At 41.2% G+C, this 21912-nt stretch overlaps 1 protein-coding gene across 2 annotated transcripts; it reads left to right on the top strand.

The window, feature by feature from the left end:
• Positions 1-457: 457 nt before the first annotated feature.
• PPDPFL (pancreatic progenitor cell differentiation and proliferation factor like) lies at positions 458-5143 on the top strand. 2 transcript variants are annotated; one of them, XM_027560955.1, is made up of 5 exons: positions 458-645; positions 893-1009; positions 2337-2414; positions 2702-2801; positions 3048-5143. In XM_027560955.1, exons 2-5 carry the CDS (start codon positions 955-957, stop codon positions 3241-3243), a joined length of 429 nt encoding a protein of 142 aa, XP_027416756.1. In that variant the 5' UTR covers positions 458-645; positions 893-954; the 3' UTR covers positions 3244-5143. The 2 variants fall into 2 exon arrangements, with proteins under 2 accessions (XP_027416756.1, XP_027416755.1); XM_027560954.1 differs by having other exon boundaries at positions 461-645; positions 915-1009.
• Positions 5144-21912: the final 16769 nt, after the last annotated feature.

The following is a 21912-nucleotide window of genomic DNA, read 5'->3' on the forward strand; positions in this document are numbered from 1 at the left end:
AGGCTCCCATGCTTCCCTGACCTCTTTCCTGTCCCCCAAGACCCTGTGCCTCTGCACTGCATCCCCGTGGCTGTGATGACATCCAGTCCTCCTGCTGGCCTGCCTCTTTCCTGTCCCCCAAGACCCTGTGCCTCTGCACTGCATCCCCGTGGCTGTGATGACATCCAGTCCTCCCGCTGGCCTGCAGCCTGTCCGTGGTGTCCCCCTCAGAGCCCAGTGTGGTGCTGTCCCCAGCTGCGTGACTGACCACGTTTGTGTCTCTGTCCCCAGAGTGGCTGTTACCTCCCTCCCTGTCAAGCCAGCAGTCCTGAACCAGGACTGTCCAGAGGGCCAGGACAACACTACGTCCGGGCCAAGACCTGCCTGGCCCACAGCCCCCGCTGGCAGGCTGACCCAGTCAAGGGCACGCAGGCAGGCAGGGTGCCTCTGGCTCCGCCTGTGGTGGCCCAGTGCCCACCTGCGTCCACTCCCAGCTCAGGTTTCTGCCTTCCAGACTGAGGGGTGCTGTGCTCACAGACGGCTCACCCCCTGCCCCATGGCAGGTCTGTCCCGGATCACCATCAATCAGCCCTTCCCAAGTCTGCATTTTCTGAAGAAGCTGTAGACCCACGTTCACTGGAAGAGCAGGCTGAAGAAAGCAGGCAGGTGAGTGATGGTCAGGGCTGTGTTTACACTTCTGGAGCCAGCTGTGGACATGGTTATATTTGAATATATATTTTTTCTTGTGTTTTCACCTAATGAATTGCATTTTTTGTTTATGGCAATGAATTTGATCACAACTTTGTGTGAACTCTTTAATTCTTTATGGGATATTTATTACATGGTAAGCTATGTTGCTTTACAAAAAATACTCATGGGAAAAGGAACAGGAACCTAATATGATTAACTTTAGCCTCTTATCGCCCGTTTTGCAGGCTGCCGGTCACCAACTCACTGGCTCCTGCTCAGGGGACAATGGCATCTGTGCCTTCCGCTGGTTGTCTTCTGGCCAGAAATCAGTATTATCGAAGTGAGTCGTAACAACTCTAGAGGGTGGCCCTAGAGAATATGATCTCAGGTGATGTTTGTGGGGTATAATTAACCTACGTATCATGTCCTGTCAGAACTAAAGGGAGAATATGACAATTCTTTGTGACAGTGAAAAAAATAGGAATAGAGCTTATCAGAGACTGCCCGAATCAGTAAAAACTGTCAAACCTCATCACTTTGCTTTAACTATGTTTTGTTATAGCCATAAAACCATTAACACATAAATAAGTAAAAATAAGCTTATATTTCACAATTTTGGCGGGGTTGGGGGGAGGGCGGGCGCTTCCCCGGTGGCGCTAATGGCAAAGAATACTCTTGCCAATGCAGGATTTGAGGGTTTCATCCCTGGGTTAGGAAGATCCCCCGGAGGAGGAAATGGCAACTCATTCCTGTGGGTTTTACTTTCATGTGCCTTGCCTTTAATAGGATACACTAAAACCTGATAATTTTGCATAAATAAAATATTCATTTCTGAGAAAAGAGAAGTAGCACAAATGTGTTTCAGAGATTCTCTCATTTCCATTTTCTCCTGTGGTTAGTAGGTCAGCTTCTACCTGGCCAGTTTTATTTTTATTTATCTCTCCATCTGTGTAAATTTATAGCTAAATGGAAAAGTATAGCTTCTCGAAGAAAATTCAGAAATTTCATAAAATGAAACAATCATTTCAGAACCAAGCTATCATTTTTTAAGTCATACCAGCTTGTAGAAAAGTCTTATTTCAAAGGTTATTTGTAGACAAGAGATGGAAACATCTACTAATTTATTTTCCCCCACCCAAAGTTAACCTATGCCCATATTCTTAGAGTTATTACATTCTTAAAAGTTATTTTTCTATTCTTATCTTTTACAACACTTAGATTTAAAATAGAAGTATGATATGACAAATTAGATGTTTTTCTTTTAAAATGATTCTTTTATTTCTAAATTTGATAACTTCTGTAGGATATTTAAATATAATACATTATATATGACTTGTGTACAAGTAATATATTTAATATAGTACAATAATATTCATTCTTGATTTTGTACTTTTTAAGATTTTGAATTTGATAACATTTATTATATATTTTAAATTCTACTTAATATCTGTGTGACAGTTGTTCACCATGGAAAGGAATATACTTTATTAATAAAAATGTAATATGCATTATTCTGGAGACTTCTAATGGGCTGGTAATATAACCAAATTTTCAGTTCCTAATCCAGGATTAAATGATTTCAGACCATGCTACTTGAGAGTTTATATGTAAAAATCTGTGTTGGCTTATTATTTAGTTGCTTGTTTATTATTGTTTCTTTCCTACAGAGGCCAGTGTTTCTTCAGGCCCCTCTTTAACTGGCCCTGATTCTGCCAACTTCGTAGGTGATGACAAAACCCAGCTAGGTATGTAGTTCATTTCTTATCAGCACCACCCTGCCTATTTCCCTTTGTTTTTCGTCTCTCAATTGTGTTTGATAAGACCCTGATGCTGGAAAAGGTTGACGGCAGGGGGAGAAGGGGGAGACAGGATGAGGTGATTGGATGGCATCACCGACACATGGACTGGAGTTGAAGCGGACTCTGGGAGATGGGTGAAGGACAGGGAAGCCTGGCGTGCTGCAGTCCTTGGGGTCACAAAGAGTCAGACACAACTGAGCGACTGAACAACAAATGTGAATTTTATTTGATAGGATTACCCAAAGTGGCAGAATCCACCTGGTGGTTTAAATCCTTTTTTCAATCTGTACCTGTGCTTTCAAATGTGAAAGGTGAAGACCAGTCTGCTTGTGGGTAAGTTTTAGTTTTTTTCCGATAAGAATATTTCCTTTTCAGATGAAAGCAGTGCGTGTCATAATTATCACATCAACCGGCAGGGATAAAACACGGTCCTCTCTGGAAGGTGAAGTCTTTTATGTAACCTGTACTTGAGGGCAGAGGTGGGGACACAGTTTCTTTTAGTTAATCATTAGTCAGATCTGAGCATTCTATCTCCAAAGAGAAATGGAAAACTTATATGCCGTTATTATTATGGTTTAGGGGGAATGGACCAGGAAGCAGAAGCAAGGTACCTTCAGGAACAAATAACCACTCTCTACTCCAACAAGAGGAATCACAGGTCCTTGGAGAAATGGCTGATTCTGGAACAGTAAACAGATTCCGGAACAGTCAAACAGTAAAAGACAAGCCCGGACCATTTCATGGTGCCCCCAAAGATACAAATTCCCCCCAATGATGGGGATATATCAAAATGACACAGGAATGAATTGGGCACGTCTGGGACTATTTCAGCAATATTTTTCCAGTTTACCTGGACTGTGAAGACAACCTAGCTTACAAATGAGCATTTCTCAGCTGATGATCTTTGCTTTGCGGTTTGGAGGGCAGTGTTGTAACAGTTACTACACTATGTAAAGTATTACCGTTGTTTGCAACTCTATGTAATAGCCACCCGCTGAGGCCCTGCAGGTGTGACCCCCGGATCCTTTAGCACCTGAGCTACTCCTGGTGATCTCCTCTATAGGAAGATGAAAATCTTCTGGATATCTCACAAGACAAGACCACTGCAGCCACACAGACGGCAAAAGTTTAGGCATTTGCTTCAATGTTGAGAGTATTCTTGCCACGGTGTCAGCTACATGGAAAACACTGGAAAAGACTTTGAAAACATGTGACCTTCAAATATAGAGATTCATGTGAAATAGCCTTTTCATTACCTTATACTTTTTCAAATTTTTTAAAAATCAAAAATTGTGTGTTAATTTTCAAAAAATTTGTTAAACTCTCATTACATCTGTTAATTGTTTTATTATGCCTGAAAACTGAAGCATTCATGCCTAACATAATTGTTTTAGAGCCCTGGATTCAGAAGTGTAAAAAAAAAGTTGCAGAAATTGTATTTTTAATCATGAACATTGGAAATAGAAAACATACCCATAAATACATTATCTGTTGAATGCATTACTGTACATAATTGGTTATGCAGACTTTAAAATTCATCATTGTAAATTATTTTCAACAACATGGAAAACCATGATGATACCAAGTTAGATGAAAAAAAGCAGGATAATCTGTATATGGTGTGGACTTTGTTGTATTTAAAAGGTATATATGCTTAAGAGTAGACAGGAAGGAAATATATCAAAATGGTAACAATGGTTATTTTTAGAGATGGGAGTTTGGGTGGTTTTCATTTACTTCTTTGTATTTTTCTGTACCTTTACAAATTGACTAATATGAGCATGTTTTTGTGTATAATTTGGAACACATAGAGGAGGGCTGGAATACACTTTCTGAATGTGAATATTCCTGACATCGGACAGAGTATTTCCTACTTTCCTTCATGTTTGGTAGATAATGCTAAAGGAGTTTCAGCTGAAGATTTTCTGATACTGCTTGCAAATATCTTTCAACGTACGATGCCAGTCTTAGCAGTTAGGGATGCTACGATGCTGGTGTGGCCGATGATGCACTAAACACCTGAAGGGAGCACTGTCTTTCTGCCAACCACAGGACCACACAGCTATGGCAGGATGGCTTCCTCAGTGATGGACACCTCACCAGCCTTCACTGGTCCCTCCAGATGGGATGTGTCCTCCTTCTAAGTCACGTTCCTTCATCACTTCGCTGTCAGTGAAGGGATTCAAACATCCCTGTGGCCCAGGAGTACTTCATTGCTGACATATTACTGCTCTTCTACTGGTTACTTGCCTTTACATTTTTTATGCATTTGTGGAGGCTCATTAAACCTTTGAGCTCTACATTTCATTTGCCTTTACTCTAAAATCAAATTAGCATGATTGAAGACTGAATTTTTCCAAAGTGAGAGAAAAACACAATGAAACAAAATGGTAAATTGTGGGGGGTTTTGTTTTTTATTTGAGATTATTAACAAATTCCTTTTTTTGTAATCACTTGGGATTTGTGTGAACAGATGGCTTGTTTAGTTTATTGGATAAACTTCCCCAAATAAGCTATCAAGTTGGTATTTACTTTGTCTACTTAGAAAGATACTGTTTGTTAAGTTACAATTTTGCCTTTGTGTTTGCAGTATTTTTAATGTGTTTAGTGCTGTTACTGACCGTTACTATTGTTTAAGATAATTAAATTTTACATAAGGTTTTAAATCCAACATATTATCATGAACATCTATAGTTATTAAGCACTTTAGAGTACTGTATACGTATATACACACACACACTACATCTATCTTTGCGGATTTGTAGTTGCCAGATAGATAGATGTATAGCTATAGATCCCCTGAAAAATATTAGGAATCTTTCCAAAAAATAATGTCATAGTGAACTCATATAATGATTGGCTTCCCTGGTGGCTCTGTCAGTAAGGAATCTGCCTGCAATGCAGGATGCCCAAGTTCAATCCCTGGGTCAGGAGGATCCCCTTGAGAAGGAAATGGCAACCCAGTCCAGTATTCTTGCCTGAAGAAGCCCATACAGAGGAGCTTGGTGGCTGAAGTCCATGGGGTTGCAAAGAATCGAACATGACTTTGCGACTATACCACATATAATGATTAAAAACTGAAAGGCTTGCTTTGTGCTATTCCAGAGTTTCTACAGACTTATGATGACAGAAATAGTGACAACAAAATGTCTTCTAGGTAAATTCTAGATAATTGATTCTAATGCAATTTTCCTACCATTTAGACACTTTGGGGCTGTACTTTAAAAAGTACCTCAGATGTAGGTCTCAGCATAACTGTTGCTTTAGTTAAAACATCTCCTGGCTTTGCTGCCTACTGAGGAGATAATAAATAGTAAAGGTAGTTATGTCAGAGGGGTGTCCATGTGATCTGAAACATGCTATGATCATTCTAGTGTGATGTATAAAATGCTATTTGACTGGCCCTGGATGTTGGTATCAAATCAAACAAAGCTTTGATAATTTGCCCTCAGTTTCTGTGACATTTTATGCTGAGATTCCACTAACCTTTTGGTGAAGTGGTTTTGATGGCAGGTTGGATATTATTGGCCCCATATTCATTACAGATAAAGCCGCCAACAGCCAGTCCAATTCTCTCTGAAGTCCTCCTGCTGGAGTTCAGGCCTATTTGATGCTTCATACATTTTGTAGAAGTTAGGGTTGTTAGGCCAATACTTTGGCCATCTGATGCAAACAGCTGACTTATTGGAAAAGACCCTGATGCTGGGAACGATTGCAGACAAATGGAGAAGAGGGCAGCAGAGGATGAGATGGTTGGAAGGCATCACCGATTTAATGGATATGAACTTGGGCAAACTCTGGGAGATAGTGAAGGACAGAGAGGCCTGGAATACTGCAGTTCATGGGGTCACAAAGAGTTGGGCATGACTTAGTGACTGAACAACAACAACAAGGGTTGTGGGAAACAAAATTGCAGAATTCCACTGGGCTACTAGAGAGTGCGGATATAAACAATTGTCTGGGTTGAATAGCATAGAGCTAAACTTCTAACTCATAGACATTCAAGAAGTGGAGACAGTCATAATTAATCCACCCCCCCACCCAACAGCATTCTCTGAGGCCCACACTGTCCCCTATAGTTGAGACTGGCAGCTTCACTCATCAGCCCAGATGATTAGGGAGATGAGGTTCCCTTATGACCAATCCAACACCAAGCCCTTTAAATTTCATTCTGTGTGTTTCTAGGATCTACCTACTCATTTCCTTTCCCACCGTTACTAACTGAATCCAAGTTGCAATCATGTCTCCTGAGGGCACTGCCAGGACATGCTTCCAGTGGTCCACTTCTGTCCTTTCTAAATCTCTTCTATAGATAAATCACAGTCATCTTCACAAAATTCAAATCTGCTAATTTTCTCCTGTGAACACAAGAACAGGCATACTCACACCTCCACAACATTTGATGGTTCCATTACTCTCAGGATAAAGTCACACCCTGCCCCGTCCTGCCGCATATTCTTGCCACATAGATCCTTCCCACCCACTCCTGTCTCTCATGCCCCCAGTGCCCAGTGGTCCAGCCCCATCAATCATCCTCTGTCCATCCTTCTGGCACCATCTTCCTTCCTGCCATGGGGCATCCCCAGCCCCCACTCTATTCCCTTAATTCATGTCTATGCATCTTAAATCTTAGCTCAAAAGCCTCTTCCCCAGAGAAACCTCCGATCTACTTAACTAAATTAGATGTTCTATCATAGGCGCTGATAGCCTGTGTTTCTCTCCTTCTCGGCACTCACCACAGTGATAATTTTACATGTGTCATGTTATGTCTTTTCTCCACGGCACCATAATATACGTCTCCCCCACTGCACCATAAACCACATGAGGACAAGGATCACGTCTGCTCTCCTTGACATTTTATCCCCAGCTTGTGACATAACAATAAATATTGGTCAGATGAACGACACTGCTTCTTTGGCTAGAGCTGGGCTGTTCCCAAGAAGCGTCACATTTTAGCAGAGGAGAGTAAACACTAAATCAACATGGAATATGGTTTCCCGCAGTGGTAAGTGCTGTAAAGGAGATAAAACAAGGTGTTATGTCGAAGTGCGACTAGGCCAGGACAGAGGTGGAGGCAGAGAGGCTTTGATTGGTTTGGTTAGGAGAGGACTCATAGGGAAGGTGGCCAGGGACCGGACCCTGAGGGGGGAAGTGGCCACCTTTGAGCAAGGCACTCTCGCGGACACCAGACTGACTGACCACGCTGTCCACCTGTTTCCAGTACCTTGTGACACTGTCGTCAGGGGACAGAAGCTTTGGGTGAGTTTGGTGTTCTCCTTGTGGAGGTCACATTGTCTACAGCGTTGTTTCCAGCTGAGCTCAGGATGAGAAATGGTGGGGCCTGGGGTTCTGTGCTTCCTTCTTAAGAAATCTGTGATCTAGTGAATTGTCCAAAGGCATGCTGTGCAGTAACGGTATGAAGTCAGATCACCCAAAGGCCCTCCTCACCAGGGTCTCCAGTCTCAGAAGTCATTGTCTTCCCACCTCTCATACCAAGTACTACTCTTATTTGTTTTTTGCTACTTTCTGTTCAAAATATAGAACTGTCTTATATTACCTAGAAAAACAGACTACTACACAGTTACTCTCCTTTCTCAATAGTTTAGAAAGAACGTATTTTAGGTTTGGCACCTGAAAATTTTTTTCATGTTTCTTATTTGTTTCTCAAGATGTTGATGGAGGAAGGGAGGCATGAATGCATGCTAAGTCACTTCAATCGTATTGGACTCTTTGAGACTGTAGCCCCCCAGGTTCCTCTGTCCATGGGACTCTCCAGGCAAGAATACTGGAGTGGGTTGCCATGCCCTCCTCCAGGGGATCTTCCCAACCCGGGGACTGAAACCATGTCTTCTGCATTGCAGGCAGATTAGTGACCATCTGAGCCAATAAGGAAGCCCTTTATCTAGCATCAGTGGAATGTAAAAGTTTTGCTTCAACATATTTTAATTGGATATACTGAGACTTATTTGCCTCCAGGTTGTAAACACAAAATATATGAAATCCTTTTCACTATAGTAATTATTTGACTAAGAGCCACAGAGTGTGAGTTTCATAAATATTCTATTCTTTTTAACGTGCTTAGCAGAGGGTTTTGAATTAATAAATGAACGGTTACTGGAACTACGTTTTGGATAGCAACTCAAGCAAAGGTTAGGATGTTGAAATTCCTTTGCAAGGAAAGAGACAAACATTCTATTTTCAAATAAACTACCTTTGAAAGTATTTGTGCAGTCTTAAAACAACTTTTTGAGGGAGCTATCTGTCTTCAGATTTCAAGCTAAATTTCTTTTTTTTTAAAATTTTATTTTATTTTTAAACTTTACATAATTGTATTAGTTTTGCCAAATATCAAAATGAATCCGCCACAGGTATACATGTGTTCCCCATCCTGAACCCTCCTCCCTCCTCCCTCCCCATATCATCCCTCTGGGTCGTCCCAGTGCACTAGCCCCAAGCATCAATTATCGTGCATCGACCCTGGACTGGCAACTCGTTTCTTACATGATATTTTACATGTTTCAATGTCATGAAAAGGGAATACAGAGGAAGGCCACCAAGTAGATGTATCACGTTACGTTGTCCTATGTCCTCCTTGATGGATTCCAATGCTCATCCATCTTCTGCTCTCACTGATGCCGCTGAGCATCCTGGAGGAGGCCACATTCCCTCTTATACATGGAGGGTCCTGCCTCCGAGCTGCGTCAGGTTGGCTCCACTCGGGGCGGTCCCTGAGGTGGGAACTCGTCTGAGTCTATCTGATGGTGAATCAAAGAGCTGAAAGAAGACTGAATTCAGGAATACGTGGGAGCTGGATCCAAAACTGACAGCAAATTAGACTTCATTCCCAGCAGCACTGTAGAAGAGGAAGAGGGATTTGGGGGTCTATGGGGTTAATAAATTTTTCTTAAATATATTTAAAAAGTTTAACTAATCTGTAACAGGTCAACTAATTTCAATTCAAGTATTTTCCTTTTGAAACCACCTTTTATAGGATTCCAGAATCCTCCTCCCTTTAGAATTCTAAAAATATTAAATTTCAATATTTTAGAAAGTATTAAATTTCAAATATTGAGTCTCTCCTGCTAGTTATTATAAGTCATTCTTTGCAGTGTTTCCTTGAAGCACTGGGTTTCTTCAAATGGAAGCAGCAGCTTCTCTGATGCTAAATGATTAAAAGGACAGGTGACAGAGAGATAGGCTGGACATATATTACAAAAGTATAAAAACCTCATAAAACCCTTGGATGTTGCTTAAACAAGAAGCAATTTATTTTAGCAAAACTGCAACCCTGCAATTCTCAAAGTCTGGTGTATCTAAGAACTGTGTGAGGAGCCTGATAAAATGCACACACAGAGCTCCATCTCCAGGAATCTGAAATCAAGAGCCCTGAGCTGCAGCCTGGGGATTTATTCTCTGCTGAGGCTCCTGGTGACTTGTAACTGATGTGAAAAGTAGCGCTTTCCGCTGTGGTACATATACACAATGGAATATTACTTAGCCATTAAAAAGAATGCATTTGAATCAGTTCTAATGAGGTGGATGAAACTGGAGCCTATTATACAGAGTGAAGTAAGCCAGAAAGAAAAACACCAATACTGTATACTAATGCATATATATGGAATTTAGAAAGATGGTAACCATAACCCTGTATGAGAGACAGCAAAAGAGACACAGATGTATAGAACAGGCTTTTGGACTCTGTGGGAGAGGGCGAGGGTGGGATAGTTTGGGAGAATGGCATTGAAACATGTATATTATCATATGTGAAAGAATTGCCAGTCCAGGTTCGATGCATGAGACAGGATGCTCGGGGCTGGTGCACTGGGATGACCCAGAAGGATGGGATGGGGAGGGAGGTGGGAGGGGGGTTCAGGATGGGGAACACGTGTACACCCGTGGCAGATTCATGTCAATGTATGGCTAAACCAATACAATATTGTAAAGTAATTAGCCTCCAATTAAAATAAATAAATTTATATTTAAAAAAAGTAGCACTTTCTTAGACTGACATAAACTGCAACCACCCCTTTCCCCAAACCCAGGAAACAAACTACTTTGTTACTATGCACTACTATTAGTGCTATATTTAGCTGTGGTTGTCATTTTAGCATTAAGAACTCAATGGTCTGGGAGAGCGCCTTGGACAACTACACACAAGATCATGTAACATGGAGAAATTATTTCAAATAAGAAGGGGTTAGGAGCTGAACATGCACAACCAGCGGACTTCAGCCTCTGCAAGGAGAGTTGGAGTTTGGAAGGATTTTCCCCTCGGGGAGACAGTTTTCTTCTCCATCCTCAAATGGTAATGATTACCAATAACTGCTCATTTTAAATTAAAATGCACTTCTTGTTTTCCAGCCCCTAATTCACCCATGATCCATGTTAGAGATAAATGCAGTTTAAGGAAACAATCATTTTTCTTGATTTATCTCCATCACACACCCGTCATATAAAATGCATGTTATGCATCTTTGATAACAGTTTTTTTCTGTGAGTCTGTGACAGCTCTATGGCTGACAAAATAAATATTAGAAAGGCAGTCTATAAAATCACTTAATTTTCAAAACTTGGAGTACTTGAGTGAAGTCATTGTGGACTGAGACTCTGTGGTGGGGTGGTCGGCCCCTGAGCCTGAAGTCTGGGATGGGGCCCCACTCGCCTCTGCTGGCCAGGTGGGTGCGGCTAAAGATTCTCTGTGCTGTTTGGCTGCAGGACAGAGATTATTGCAAAACTGTGGGTCTGGCCAGCAGGCCCTTTCCCTGGGCCTCTGACCTGACGGAGCAGGCTCACTATAGCTTTTTGTTTGTTTCCCTCATTGGTGTTTCCTGGTTGCTGTCTCCTACAGTATTCAGTTAGAAATACACGATGCTGGATGCTTGGGGCTGGTGCACTGGGACAGCCCAGAGGGATGGTATGGGGAGGGAGGAGGGAGGAGGGTTCGGGATGGGGAACAAATGTATACCTGTGGTGGATTCATTTTGATATTTGGCAAAACTAATACAATTATGTAAAGTTTAAAAATAAAATAAAATTAGAAAAAAAAGAAAAAGAAATACACTGTTGTTCTTTAGTCACTAAGTCGTTTCCAACTCTGTGCAACCCCATGGACCATAGCCCTCTAGGCTCCTCTGTCAATGGGTTTTCCCAGAAAAGAATACTGGAATGGGTTGCCATTTCCTACTCCAAGGGATCTTCCTGACCCAGGAATTGAACCTGCATCTGCATTGGTAGGTGGATTCTTTACCACTGAACCACCAGGGTAGACCTTAGGATACATTAGGGAGAAATGAAGCCCAGGGAACTCCCCCATGTCCTTCCTTGGCTGTGAGAACATGGCCATTCCCCTCTCTGAGACGTCTGTGCTTGTTTTATATATAACATCAGGGGTTTTAGTTTTACTTACAGGAGGAATGTGCTTCCTTGGTGGCCCAGACAGTAAAGAATCCACCTGCAATGTGGGAGACCTATGTTAGGAAGATCTCCCAGAGGAGGGCATGGCAACCCACTCCAGTATTCTTGCCTGGAGAATCCCAAGGACAGAGGAGCCTGGCGGGCTACAGTTCATGGGATCACAAAGAGTCGGACATGACTGAGCGACTAAGCACGAATACAGGAGGAATACACCTCCTCCACATTCCCAAGAAGTGGAGTCTTTCTTTCTGTACTATTTTAAACTTTGCCTTTTACCCACCCCCTTTATTTCCTCCCAAAATATTGTTGCTATTGTATTGTGACTGCATTAACTTTCAAGATTAATTTAGGGAGGATGTTCACTCTTGTTGAATTAATTATTTCCCCCAAGATTAAGCATGGTTTTCTATTGCTCAAGGCTTCATTTGCATCTCAGCTCCATTTTAAAATTTCCCTCACATTGATATGTATTTTGGGAGCTGATTGTGTTCCTAGATATTTTATGTGCTTTCTTCCATCTCCTAACTGCTTGGGTTTGTCTATTGCAGGCTAATGATTTCTGTATATTAATTTTCTGTTTAGGCATATTATGAATTATAATAGTTTTTCAGTTGATTTTTAAATTAACAATAAACAGTCATAAAATCTGCAAACAAACCATCACTTTACCTTCTGTTTCTTGGTTTTTATATGCCATTTCTGCCTCATGTCCAGATGTGTAGTCTGGTATACCCATATCAGTTTCAGGTAAATGACCTTCACAGCTGAACTAAGCAAGCTGGGGAGAGGACATTGTGTCCCTGAAAACACCCTGACCTACAGCACAAGGACTCTTGGGGTGCCGATCAGGAACCTTGTCTTGCTGTGGCTTTTTCACTCAGCATCTTGCAAACTTTAAGGAATGCATCTATTTAAGAACTTTTTCAAAAGAAGAATGGATGATGATGTTTTAAGTGCATTTCAAAGTCTATGGAGTTCATTTTAATCTATGAGCCTATGACTCAGTTCATTTAATTATAAAATTGATCTATAATTTTCTTCCCTTGTGATACCATTTTGGAGTTTGCTTTAATGTTGGCTTTATGTCCTGAAAAGAATTTGCAATATTTCTTTCTTTTTCTAAGTTCTGGAAGAGGTTAAAAGCATTGGCATCATCTGTTCCCTAATGATTTGGTGTAATTATCCAGTAAAGCCACTGGAAAGTGCAGCCTTTTAGAAACAGCGTGAGGTTGCTGGGGGAAAGGGCGGTGGGCAGCTCTCTGAATAGCTGCATCTCTGCCCTCGCTTCATCAGTCTTACCCAGTTCATACAGGCTGTCACATTTATTTGCATAAAAGTGATCAAAATAACCTCTTGGAATTCTTCTAATTTGAAGGGTTTTATACTCTCCCCATCAGAATATTTCTTATTTTAAAATATTTTATCCTTTTTTCTCTGCTCCTGCTGCTGCTAAATTGCTTCAGTCATGTCCGACTCTGTGCGACCCCATAGACAGCAGCCCACCAGGCTCCCCTATCCCTGGGATTCTCCAGGCAAGAACCCCGGAGTGGGTTGCCATTTCCTTTTCCAATGCATGAAAGTGAAAAGTGAAAGTTAAGTCGCTCAGTAGTGTCTGACTCTTAGTGACCCCATGGACTGCAGCCTACCAGGCTCCTCCGTCCATGGGATTTTCCAGGTGAGAGTACTGGAGTGGGGTGCCATTGCCTTCTCTGCCTTTTTCTCTACTGGGTGGTAAATGTTTGTATATTTCATTGTTTATCACAAATAACTAGTTAGCATTAGTATTTTTAGTCTTACCCTTACTATAATGATCTTAAAAAATATTTGCATTTGCATTATCTACCATTTTGTTTTCCCTGCATTTATTTTTTGTTATATTTTTCAGTTCTTCAGTTGGAGCTTATTTATTTCCATTCCATATGAAAATTTTAAAGCTTATGAGTATTTAAGGGTACACATTTTCCTTTCACCTCAAACACAGCGTTGTTGAACTACTGACCCCAGTGGGTCAGCAGGGGGAGATGTTTTGCTCTTACACATTTGGCTGATGTTCTGGTCACTGTCTCTCACAGCATCCCAGACTCAGACTCCTTCACTGGGGAGTACATACCTGGATGGTACCCACGGGAGCCTCCAGCTGCAGAGCATTTGCGGCAAGACTTTACCTGCATTCACTTGTCAGACATAAAAATAAAAGGAGCTCGTTATCACTGTAAAGTGCCCATTGTGACAGATATTTATTTACTTATTTACAATCCTGAATTCTGTCACTTTCTTTTTTTTTAAGATTACAGTATATGTAGTTTTGTTTACTTTCATTTGTCTGGAATGTTTTGAATGTTTTTTGCACAAACTTTTTCAATTTCTTTGCTTTATAGATATTGCTTACCTACCACTTAAAGTTAGATTTACTTTAAATTCTAATGTTTTATTTTTTATTTTAGCATATGAGTTTAGCCCATTTATATTTATGTATATACAATAGACATGTTTGATATTATTTCTTAGCTCACACATTGTGCTGTGGCTTTTATTTTCATAGATTTTAAAATAAATTTTACATCTGTTTGACTCACTGAATTTCCTTCTTTAAAATTCTACTCTGTATTACTCCTTGCTCTAATGGTTAGCAAGGTGACCACAACTTTTAAAGACGCTGTTAGAACTCCAGATAATACCTGTTTGTTTTCTACTCTATACAACAATAGAATTCATATAAATCCTCCTTTGACAAAATCCTCGGGGCACATTCTCAGAATTCAAATTTTTAGAATTTTAGAGTGAAGGTGTAAGTGCTACCCATGCATTACATACCAACAAACAGAACTAAGAATGTCAATATTATATGATCACAGAGGGCAGAAAAAAGGAGATTATAGAAAGCCTCCTATTCAAATCAGGTTTGGAGTTGAACAATTGTCTAAATAAATTAGTATCTTGAAAATCAGGAGTTACAAATTTCAGAAAGAGGATTGTAGACCTTTGTACAGTATTTTCTTCTTTCTTCTCCACCAAATGTATTTAACTGATTATGCTATTTTTCTTTTATTTATCTATGTAACTTCAAATATACTTATATTTCCACCATATGGCTTAGCAGTATTTAACGATCTCTGTCAATCAGCTATTTTTAAAAATTGAGAAAATCAGAGCTGTACAGAAACTTCTACAGTCTTTCTCTTTCCAATTTTAGCAATTTAATATCATTTCTACATTGCCAAGACTTTTACATTTTTTTCCTGTAACCATAATTAACACATGTATTTCAGACTTCTGTCAAACAATTCACATACTCAATTCTCAATGCTGGAATTTTGCCATAATAATTTAATTCACTAATTGGTTGGCTGAGGTTCATTCTCTGATAGTTTGCTGAAGAATAACTTGTAGGAACAATGCTCCCTGGACACCCGCACTCCAGCATGTTTGTCTTTAATTCCTCCTCTGCGCTTGCATGGTTGTTTGGCTGTGCCTGAAATTCTTGGACTATATTCCTTTCCCTGAGGACTGTGTGGGCTCTGCTCTGAGGTGGTCTAGCCTTGAAGAATGTATGTGGTGCTGAAGAAGGCTGCTAGTTTTCACCACGGGGGCTGGGGCTTTCATGGCTTGAACAGAACTGGGGAGAGGAATGTGGGAATAAACCGCTAGTGTTCACATTCTTACCAATATTCATTCCTTTTTATTTTTTTTAAAGAAATGTTCTGGACTGTTGCAAACTGTTGGTTCATTTCCAAAGTTCTGAAGGAGCTGATTTGACCATTTTTATGATTGTTCTCATTGCTTTCATGAGACCAGGTAGTTCTGGAACCCCCTAAGCTGCCATTTTCACTGGCCTAACTTCCTGTTCTGTGTAACTCGTTTCCATTTCATTTGCCTGCTTCTCTCTTTCTTCCCCTCCATGTTTCTTGCTGTTTTTGTGATTTTTACTCTCCTGTTTACTGTAAGTAATTTGATCTTGATTGTCATAATACTTTTAATTTTTCTCTTTCACTTGTGTGTGTTTTATCTCTCTTGTTAAATCTCTATAGCTCTCTTGGTTTTTTTACTTCTGCTTTTTTTTTTCTTTTTTTAAATTTTATTTTATTTTTAAACTTTACATAATTGTATTAGTTTTGCCAAATATCATTTGATCCTGTTTCATGGAGGCTATATTTTCTTTTCTTTTCTTCCTTCTTTCCTTGCTTTCTATTTTTATTCATGTCAATATATTTGGTCAAAATTTTCATCGGCAACCTTAGTAACATTTTTGTTGTTGTGGTGTACTCAGTTTGTTTATAATATGCCTTTATTTCTTGTAGAATATTTCAGATGTTCTGTGCTTGTTCCTTTTTATACCCGTAATCACTTTTGAACAAAGAAAGTTACTTCTAAACAAGTGGCTTAAAATTATTATTTTTTTTTTTTTCTTGGCAAGAGCTTCACAAGTGGAACGAGTCGGAGCTGCGTGTTCTGAACAAACAGGAATTCTCCTTTATTCACTGGGTTTTGTGTGTGTGCATGTGTGTCTGTGTCTGAGTGAGCCCTCAAAGCCACATTCTCCAAATACAATGTAAAATTGCCCCCGCAGCTCTGTTTGTGACACAAAGCTCCTCTCCTCCACCCGCATTCTACCAGCATGTTGTTCTTTCAAATCATGGCTCTTCTGTGCAATCGCTCATTTGTCTGTCTCCTCTGCTCGCTGAGACTCTGCACTAAAGATCAGGGACCGGAACCTTGTCAGCCCTGCATCTATGAGTTATTAACAGAGTTAAGGTTTGCGGGTCTCAGACCCCAGGCCACACCATTTCCCAGACACAGGGATGAACCCGTGACTTTTAAATTCCCAGCACTTCTCTGAGTGTCTTTTATTTCATCTTCACTAGTTTTTACTTTTTATCTTTCTTTCCTCATATTTGTGGTCCCCGTGTTAAAAAGTCTCAATTTTTGCTGAAGATTGATTATTCATTTCTGTTTTTCTCTGTCTTGCTTACCTTAGACAAATTCCAGGAGGACTACTTCACGCTGCCATATTAAAGCTGGCATTTCTGGTCCTGCTGCTGCTGCTGTTAAGTTGCTTCAGTCGTGTCCGACTCTGTGCGACCCCATAGACGGCAGCCCATCAGGCTCCCCCGTCCCTGGGATTCTCCAGGCAAGAATACTGGAGTGTGTTGCCATTTCCATCTCCAGTGCATGCATGCATGTTAAGTTGCTTCAGTCAAGTCCGACTCTGTGGACCCTATGGACAGCAGCCCACCAGGCTCCTCTGTCCATAGGATTCTCTAGGCAAGAATACTGGAGTGGGATGCCATTTCCTTCTCCAATTTCCGGTCCTAGCTCATCTTAACTTCATACATTACAACCAGGATGAGGATAATTAACTTTAGTGTTTGCAATAAACATGTGCAATGCCATCACACTAGAATACGTGCTTTGAATGTGATTCACCCCAGGATTAATTAATTGGAATTATCTGCTTAAAAATATCTTACCAGGTCCCTTGGAACCAATGATAATTATATACACAATATCTTTTCTGGGATAGAACTTAGGTTGCAATTAAACACTAAGTGGTTTACATGAAGATAAAATTTACAAATCTAAGCCTATATCACAATTCAGCTTTGGATTTACAAACTGAAAATTTCAAACTGCAAGTGTCAAATTCTCACCTTTAGCACAATCTGTGTGACTTGGAAGAATTTTCTGAACTTTAAATTTCATTTCTCTAATCTCTAGGCTGGAATAATTAAAAACAAACTGCCAAACCATCACTTGGGTTTACTGTAATGAGGTAAAAAAATGCTTCTAAAGCTTCCCACACAGAGCCCGGCATATAACAAACACTTCATGGGAATTAGCTGATTTATAGTTAGCTACTTCAGTATGTGCACGTGTGTGCATGCTAAGGTAATAAGAGCATGTTCTAATCAAGCATCCTCTTATTAGCTAAGAGCATGTTAATTAGCTAAGGAGATTTTTAGGTATAGAGTTCTCTGTTTTTTAAGTGGAAACAATTTTCTAAATGTCATAAAATAATCTGAATATTTGAAGGAAGGCAGTAGTGCTTTATTTCTTGCAGAGGCATTGCCTATATATCCATTGATCTCCATAGCAACCTGACAAGGTGCATGGATGAGATGGGAAGAGAAGTAGTAGGAATACTGATATATTTCTCCATTTCTCTACATAGTTAGACAGCATGTGCTGATGCAGCTTTATCGACATCCTCCTGAGGTTGGAGTCAGCATGATGAAGCAGAGAACGTTCTTACTTTGGAGGCAGGCACCCAGACCTGACTTTGTCCATTAGTAGCTGTGAGACCATCAGCTGGTTACTTGACACTTGCACAGCGTTAACAAGACCATCTCATCCCAAACACTGTTCTGGAGACTAAGAAAATTATCAATTACTTCCCCTTACTTCTCTGCATTTTGTGTTGGCTATGGTTCCATGGCAAAGGGGTTATTTTCTTTACTGACCTTAAGACAAGGGAGTAATCTAAGGTTAAATGGATAGCGTCAGGGAAGTTAAGAGGACTTCAGTATTTCTTGAATGTTATAGGTAACAGGGCCTGAGAGCTTCCTGGAAGGCCTTCACTGTCTCATGGGAGCATCCAAAGCTGGGTGGTGTCGTGAATGCTGTGGACTTAATGCACTTGTGTGTAGGGGTCAAGGGTCACTCAGGTCACGACTTAGTGGATGAGGCAGAAGCCCAGGGGCTTCTCCGTAGATGGCGAGTGTGAGGTTGGCAGGGTGGGTGTCACCTCAGAATGGTTGTTGGTTACTTCTGTGTGGGGGTGGGGAAGAAGGAGGGGGTTTCTGAGATCATGTGCCAGGGCTGCCCTAAGTAATTACTGCAAACAGGAGCTATAACACAGCACAAACGTATCCATTTACAGTTCTAGGGGGCAGGAGTCCAGAGTGAAGAGTCTGGCAAGACCGTGTTCCTCCCGGAGGCTGCTGGGAAGGCGGTCTCCTTGCCGTCTCAGCTCTCAGAGTGCCCACCTTGGCCATCCTCCCCCACCCCACATCCAAGCACAGCGGCACAGTGCTGAGGACTCACCAGGTGCCATCCTGCGGTTCCTCTTCTTCCTTTCACTTCAAGATGGCAGGACCCTTGTGATCACATTAGGGGCACACCAATAATCCAGGATAATAGGGCACCTGCAGGTGTTTAACTGAAGCACGCCTGTCAAGTCTCTGCCACTGAAGGACCCTATCTGTGGGTCCAGGGAGGAGCATGTTGTGAGCATCTTTGGGGGGCATTATTCTGCCCACCACAGAGCTCAACGGTGAAGACACACGACATCAGGACATGGTCTAGGAGCAAGATCAGGGCATTTCCTGCCCAACAGCAGGTATGCCCACTGCTTCCCGGGCTTTTGGGAAACTCTCACTTATTTTCCTCCGAGCAGCCAAGCTCTAAACCTCCTCACACGCTTGGGAATCTGCGGTGGGGTCACCCCTCTCATTTCAAAGTCCAGTCGTCCAGATTTAGCAAGTGATTTTAAAGTGAGTTTAAAGACAATTGGAAGTGATCATTCCCTTGAAACACTTTTCAGGAATAACTACTACACAGAAAAGAATAAGAGGAGGGTGGTTCTGGGAAAAGGGTTGTCATTTAGGGCAGAGTCTTCTGTGGCATGGTTAACCTTACTGTAATAAGCATCTCCCACTGAGATCTGGATGGCTTGTCAAGACCCTATAAATGTAGCATCCTGCAAAGTTCCCCACCCCTTCCCCAAACTGTCAATCCAGGCAAATCTACCAGCTGTGCTTCTATGTGCCTCCTTCTCTGGTCTGCATTTCCCAGTGATTAAACATGGTCAGAGTTGAGGACCTTTCAGTGCTGAGCGTTCAGGACGCCAGGTAGCAAGCAGATGCTTCCAGGAGCCTTGGAAAAGTCTAAGACCATCATTAGCTTCTCTACGTGAGATGGTGTTCAGAGCACGCAGCTATTTCTGAGAGAATCCGAGAGGGTGTTACTGGATGAAACTGGCATTTGAATTGCTGCACACCGTAATGTTGCCCTCCCAATGTGGGTGAAGGCCTGAACGGAACAAAAAGGCAGAAGCAGCGGGAACCCGGCCTTTCCTGCTCGACTGTAGAACTACTACTGCTGCCCCTTGTTCTCAAGCCTTTGGACTCAAAATGGCAGGTAGGGGGATAAATCAGGAGTTTGGGATCAACACATACACAACACTATATGTAAAATAAACAGCAGAGATCTACTTACAACACAGGGAACTGTATTCCATTTCTTGTAATAACCTATAATGGAAAACAATCTGAAAAATCTGTACACCTGTAAATCTGTAAATCTGCTGTACACCTGAAACTCACACAGCTTTATAAAGCAGTTCTTCTTCCACCTAAAAAAATATGAAAAATATTATCATTTGGTTCAGCTCTTGCTACTCTTTTCTTGTTTCCAGACAAGGGCCCAAACCACTGGACTGAATGAGAAGCAAGACCTAAAGGTTTGCTTTGTCAACTAATTAAAGCACCTCTGCTTGGGGAGCATCTGTAATGTCACAGAGACCCAGTAGAAGCTAAAAGAGTTCAGAATCTGCCCTGAGGCAGGAGCCAGCCCACCTTCTCTGTCATTTTCATTTCTTCCCATCTCTAGTCATCCTCCCGCCTGCCCCCTCCCCCACCCCGTGCCTGGAAGACAAAAGGGCTAAAGATCCACGCCCAGATTCAGCCTCCAGAATCGAGCCAGAGGAGGCGCTGAGATGGTGACTTTCTTTATTTTACTGTGATGGAAACATTTTGCGTTAACTGGCTTGTCTGAACTTTTCCAGACAGTTTACAAATAAACACTTTTTCTTTGGTAATAAATCTCAAATTAATTATATATTTCTTCACTATCACCCATTACGCACAGCGGTGCACCACTTACTTAGGGTGTAATATGAAGGTGGCTTCCTGGAGCTTTCACATGTTATTATATTTGCATAATTTATTTAAACATAATCCTGTAGTTAAAATTGTTTATTTAAAACATAAACACATACCACTGGCACCGTTCCTGGGGGCATTTGTTTGGCACTAACACTTAACAGTCTTTGGAGTTTTATTTCAGTTTTGCTGTTTACTCAGACTTGTTGGTGAGCTAAAATTCCAAATATTTCATGAAAGCATTGATCAAGTGCCCTCCTTCAGCTGTTTTTCAGTATTTTAAAAATTGCAGAATAAGCTCAAGCCAAAAGCTGCTTTGATATCTAGAGTTTTTATTGCCAAAAATAATAGCAGACTCGACCATCTAGGTTGGAGAAGTGCTGAAAAGGCGAAGCCACCAAATGCACGTGAATTGTTAAGTACAGTTGATGGCACAAGACTGTGTAATACAAGTGTTTTATAATGGATGTAAGGGCTAGAGCATGTGGCTGGAGCTGGTTCTAGTATCTTTCAGTGAGATGGCGCACCAGTCCATGGACTTCTCTGGTCCACTTTCACCAGGTGGTAAAAGCCAGAGCTGACTTTAGAATCTCCAATGTCTCTTTCATTCTTAGCTTCCTTTGGGGTTGTAGGTGGCTCAGGGTTGGGGTGCTGTGTGAAGGTACCTTGAGTGGTACATGGGAGGTGAAACATGGGGGACCCTATCTCTGAGGAGAGTTAGGATGAAGAAAGGGGCTGGGAAGAAGGATCGTAGCCCCAAAGGAGTGGACGTGTTAGGAGTCAAAGCATTGACCACGCGTGGGGCAGAAGGTATAGGGAAAGAAGGGACCCAGTAAGTGAAATCCTTCCTAAGGTAGGAATTAAATAAGAAGAGATATGAAGGAATCAACCTAAGTTTCAAGTTAATTCTAGAGTAGATTTGAATTGGAGTTGAGCCCTTGAATAACTACCTTGTCGTGACTTTAGATGCAAAGTCAGAGACTGAGCATGTAAATTTTAAAGTATCTAAGAATCACGAAGACTGCGTATTAATAGAGGATATTTCTGGATCCCAGAACAGAGACTTGGATTCAGCAGACTCAGGGTTAGATTCAGGAATCCTTTATATGATATCACTTAATGTTATATGTTGAGTTTAGAGAGAGAAAACT

The sequence above is a fragment of the Bos indicus x Bos taurus genome, chromosome 14 (genome assembly GCF_003369695.1).
Source record: "Bos indicus x Bos taurus breed Angus x Brahman F1 hybrid chromosome 14, Bos_hybrid_MaternalHap_v2.0, whole genome shotgun sequence".
Lineage (NCBI taxonomy): Eukaryota > Metazoa > Chordata > Mammalia > Artiodactyla > Bovidae > Bos > Bos indicus x Bos taurus.

Bases quoted from the DNA above. Each gene is read 5' to 3' on its own strand.
- PPDPFL (XM_027560955.1), top strand. From the start codon at position 955: ATGGCATCTGTGCCTTCCGCTGGTTGTCTTCTGGCCAGAAATCAGTAT. The intron at 2,415-2,701 runs GTATGTAGTTCA...TTTATTTGATAG, and splicing joins TGATGACAAAACCCAGCTAG to GATTACCCAAAGTGGCAGAA. The intron at 2,802-3,047 runs GTAAGTTTTAGT...ATTATGGTTTAG, and splicing joins GAAGACCAGTCTGCTTGTGG to GGGGAATGGACCAGGAAGCA.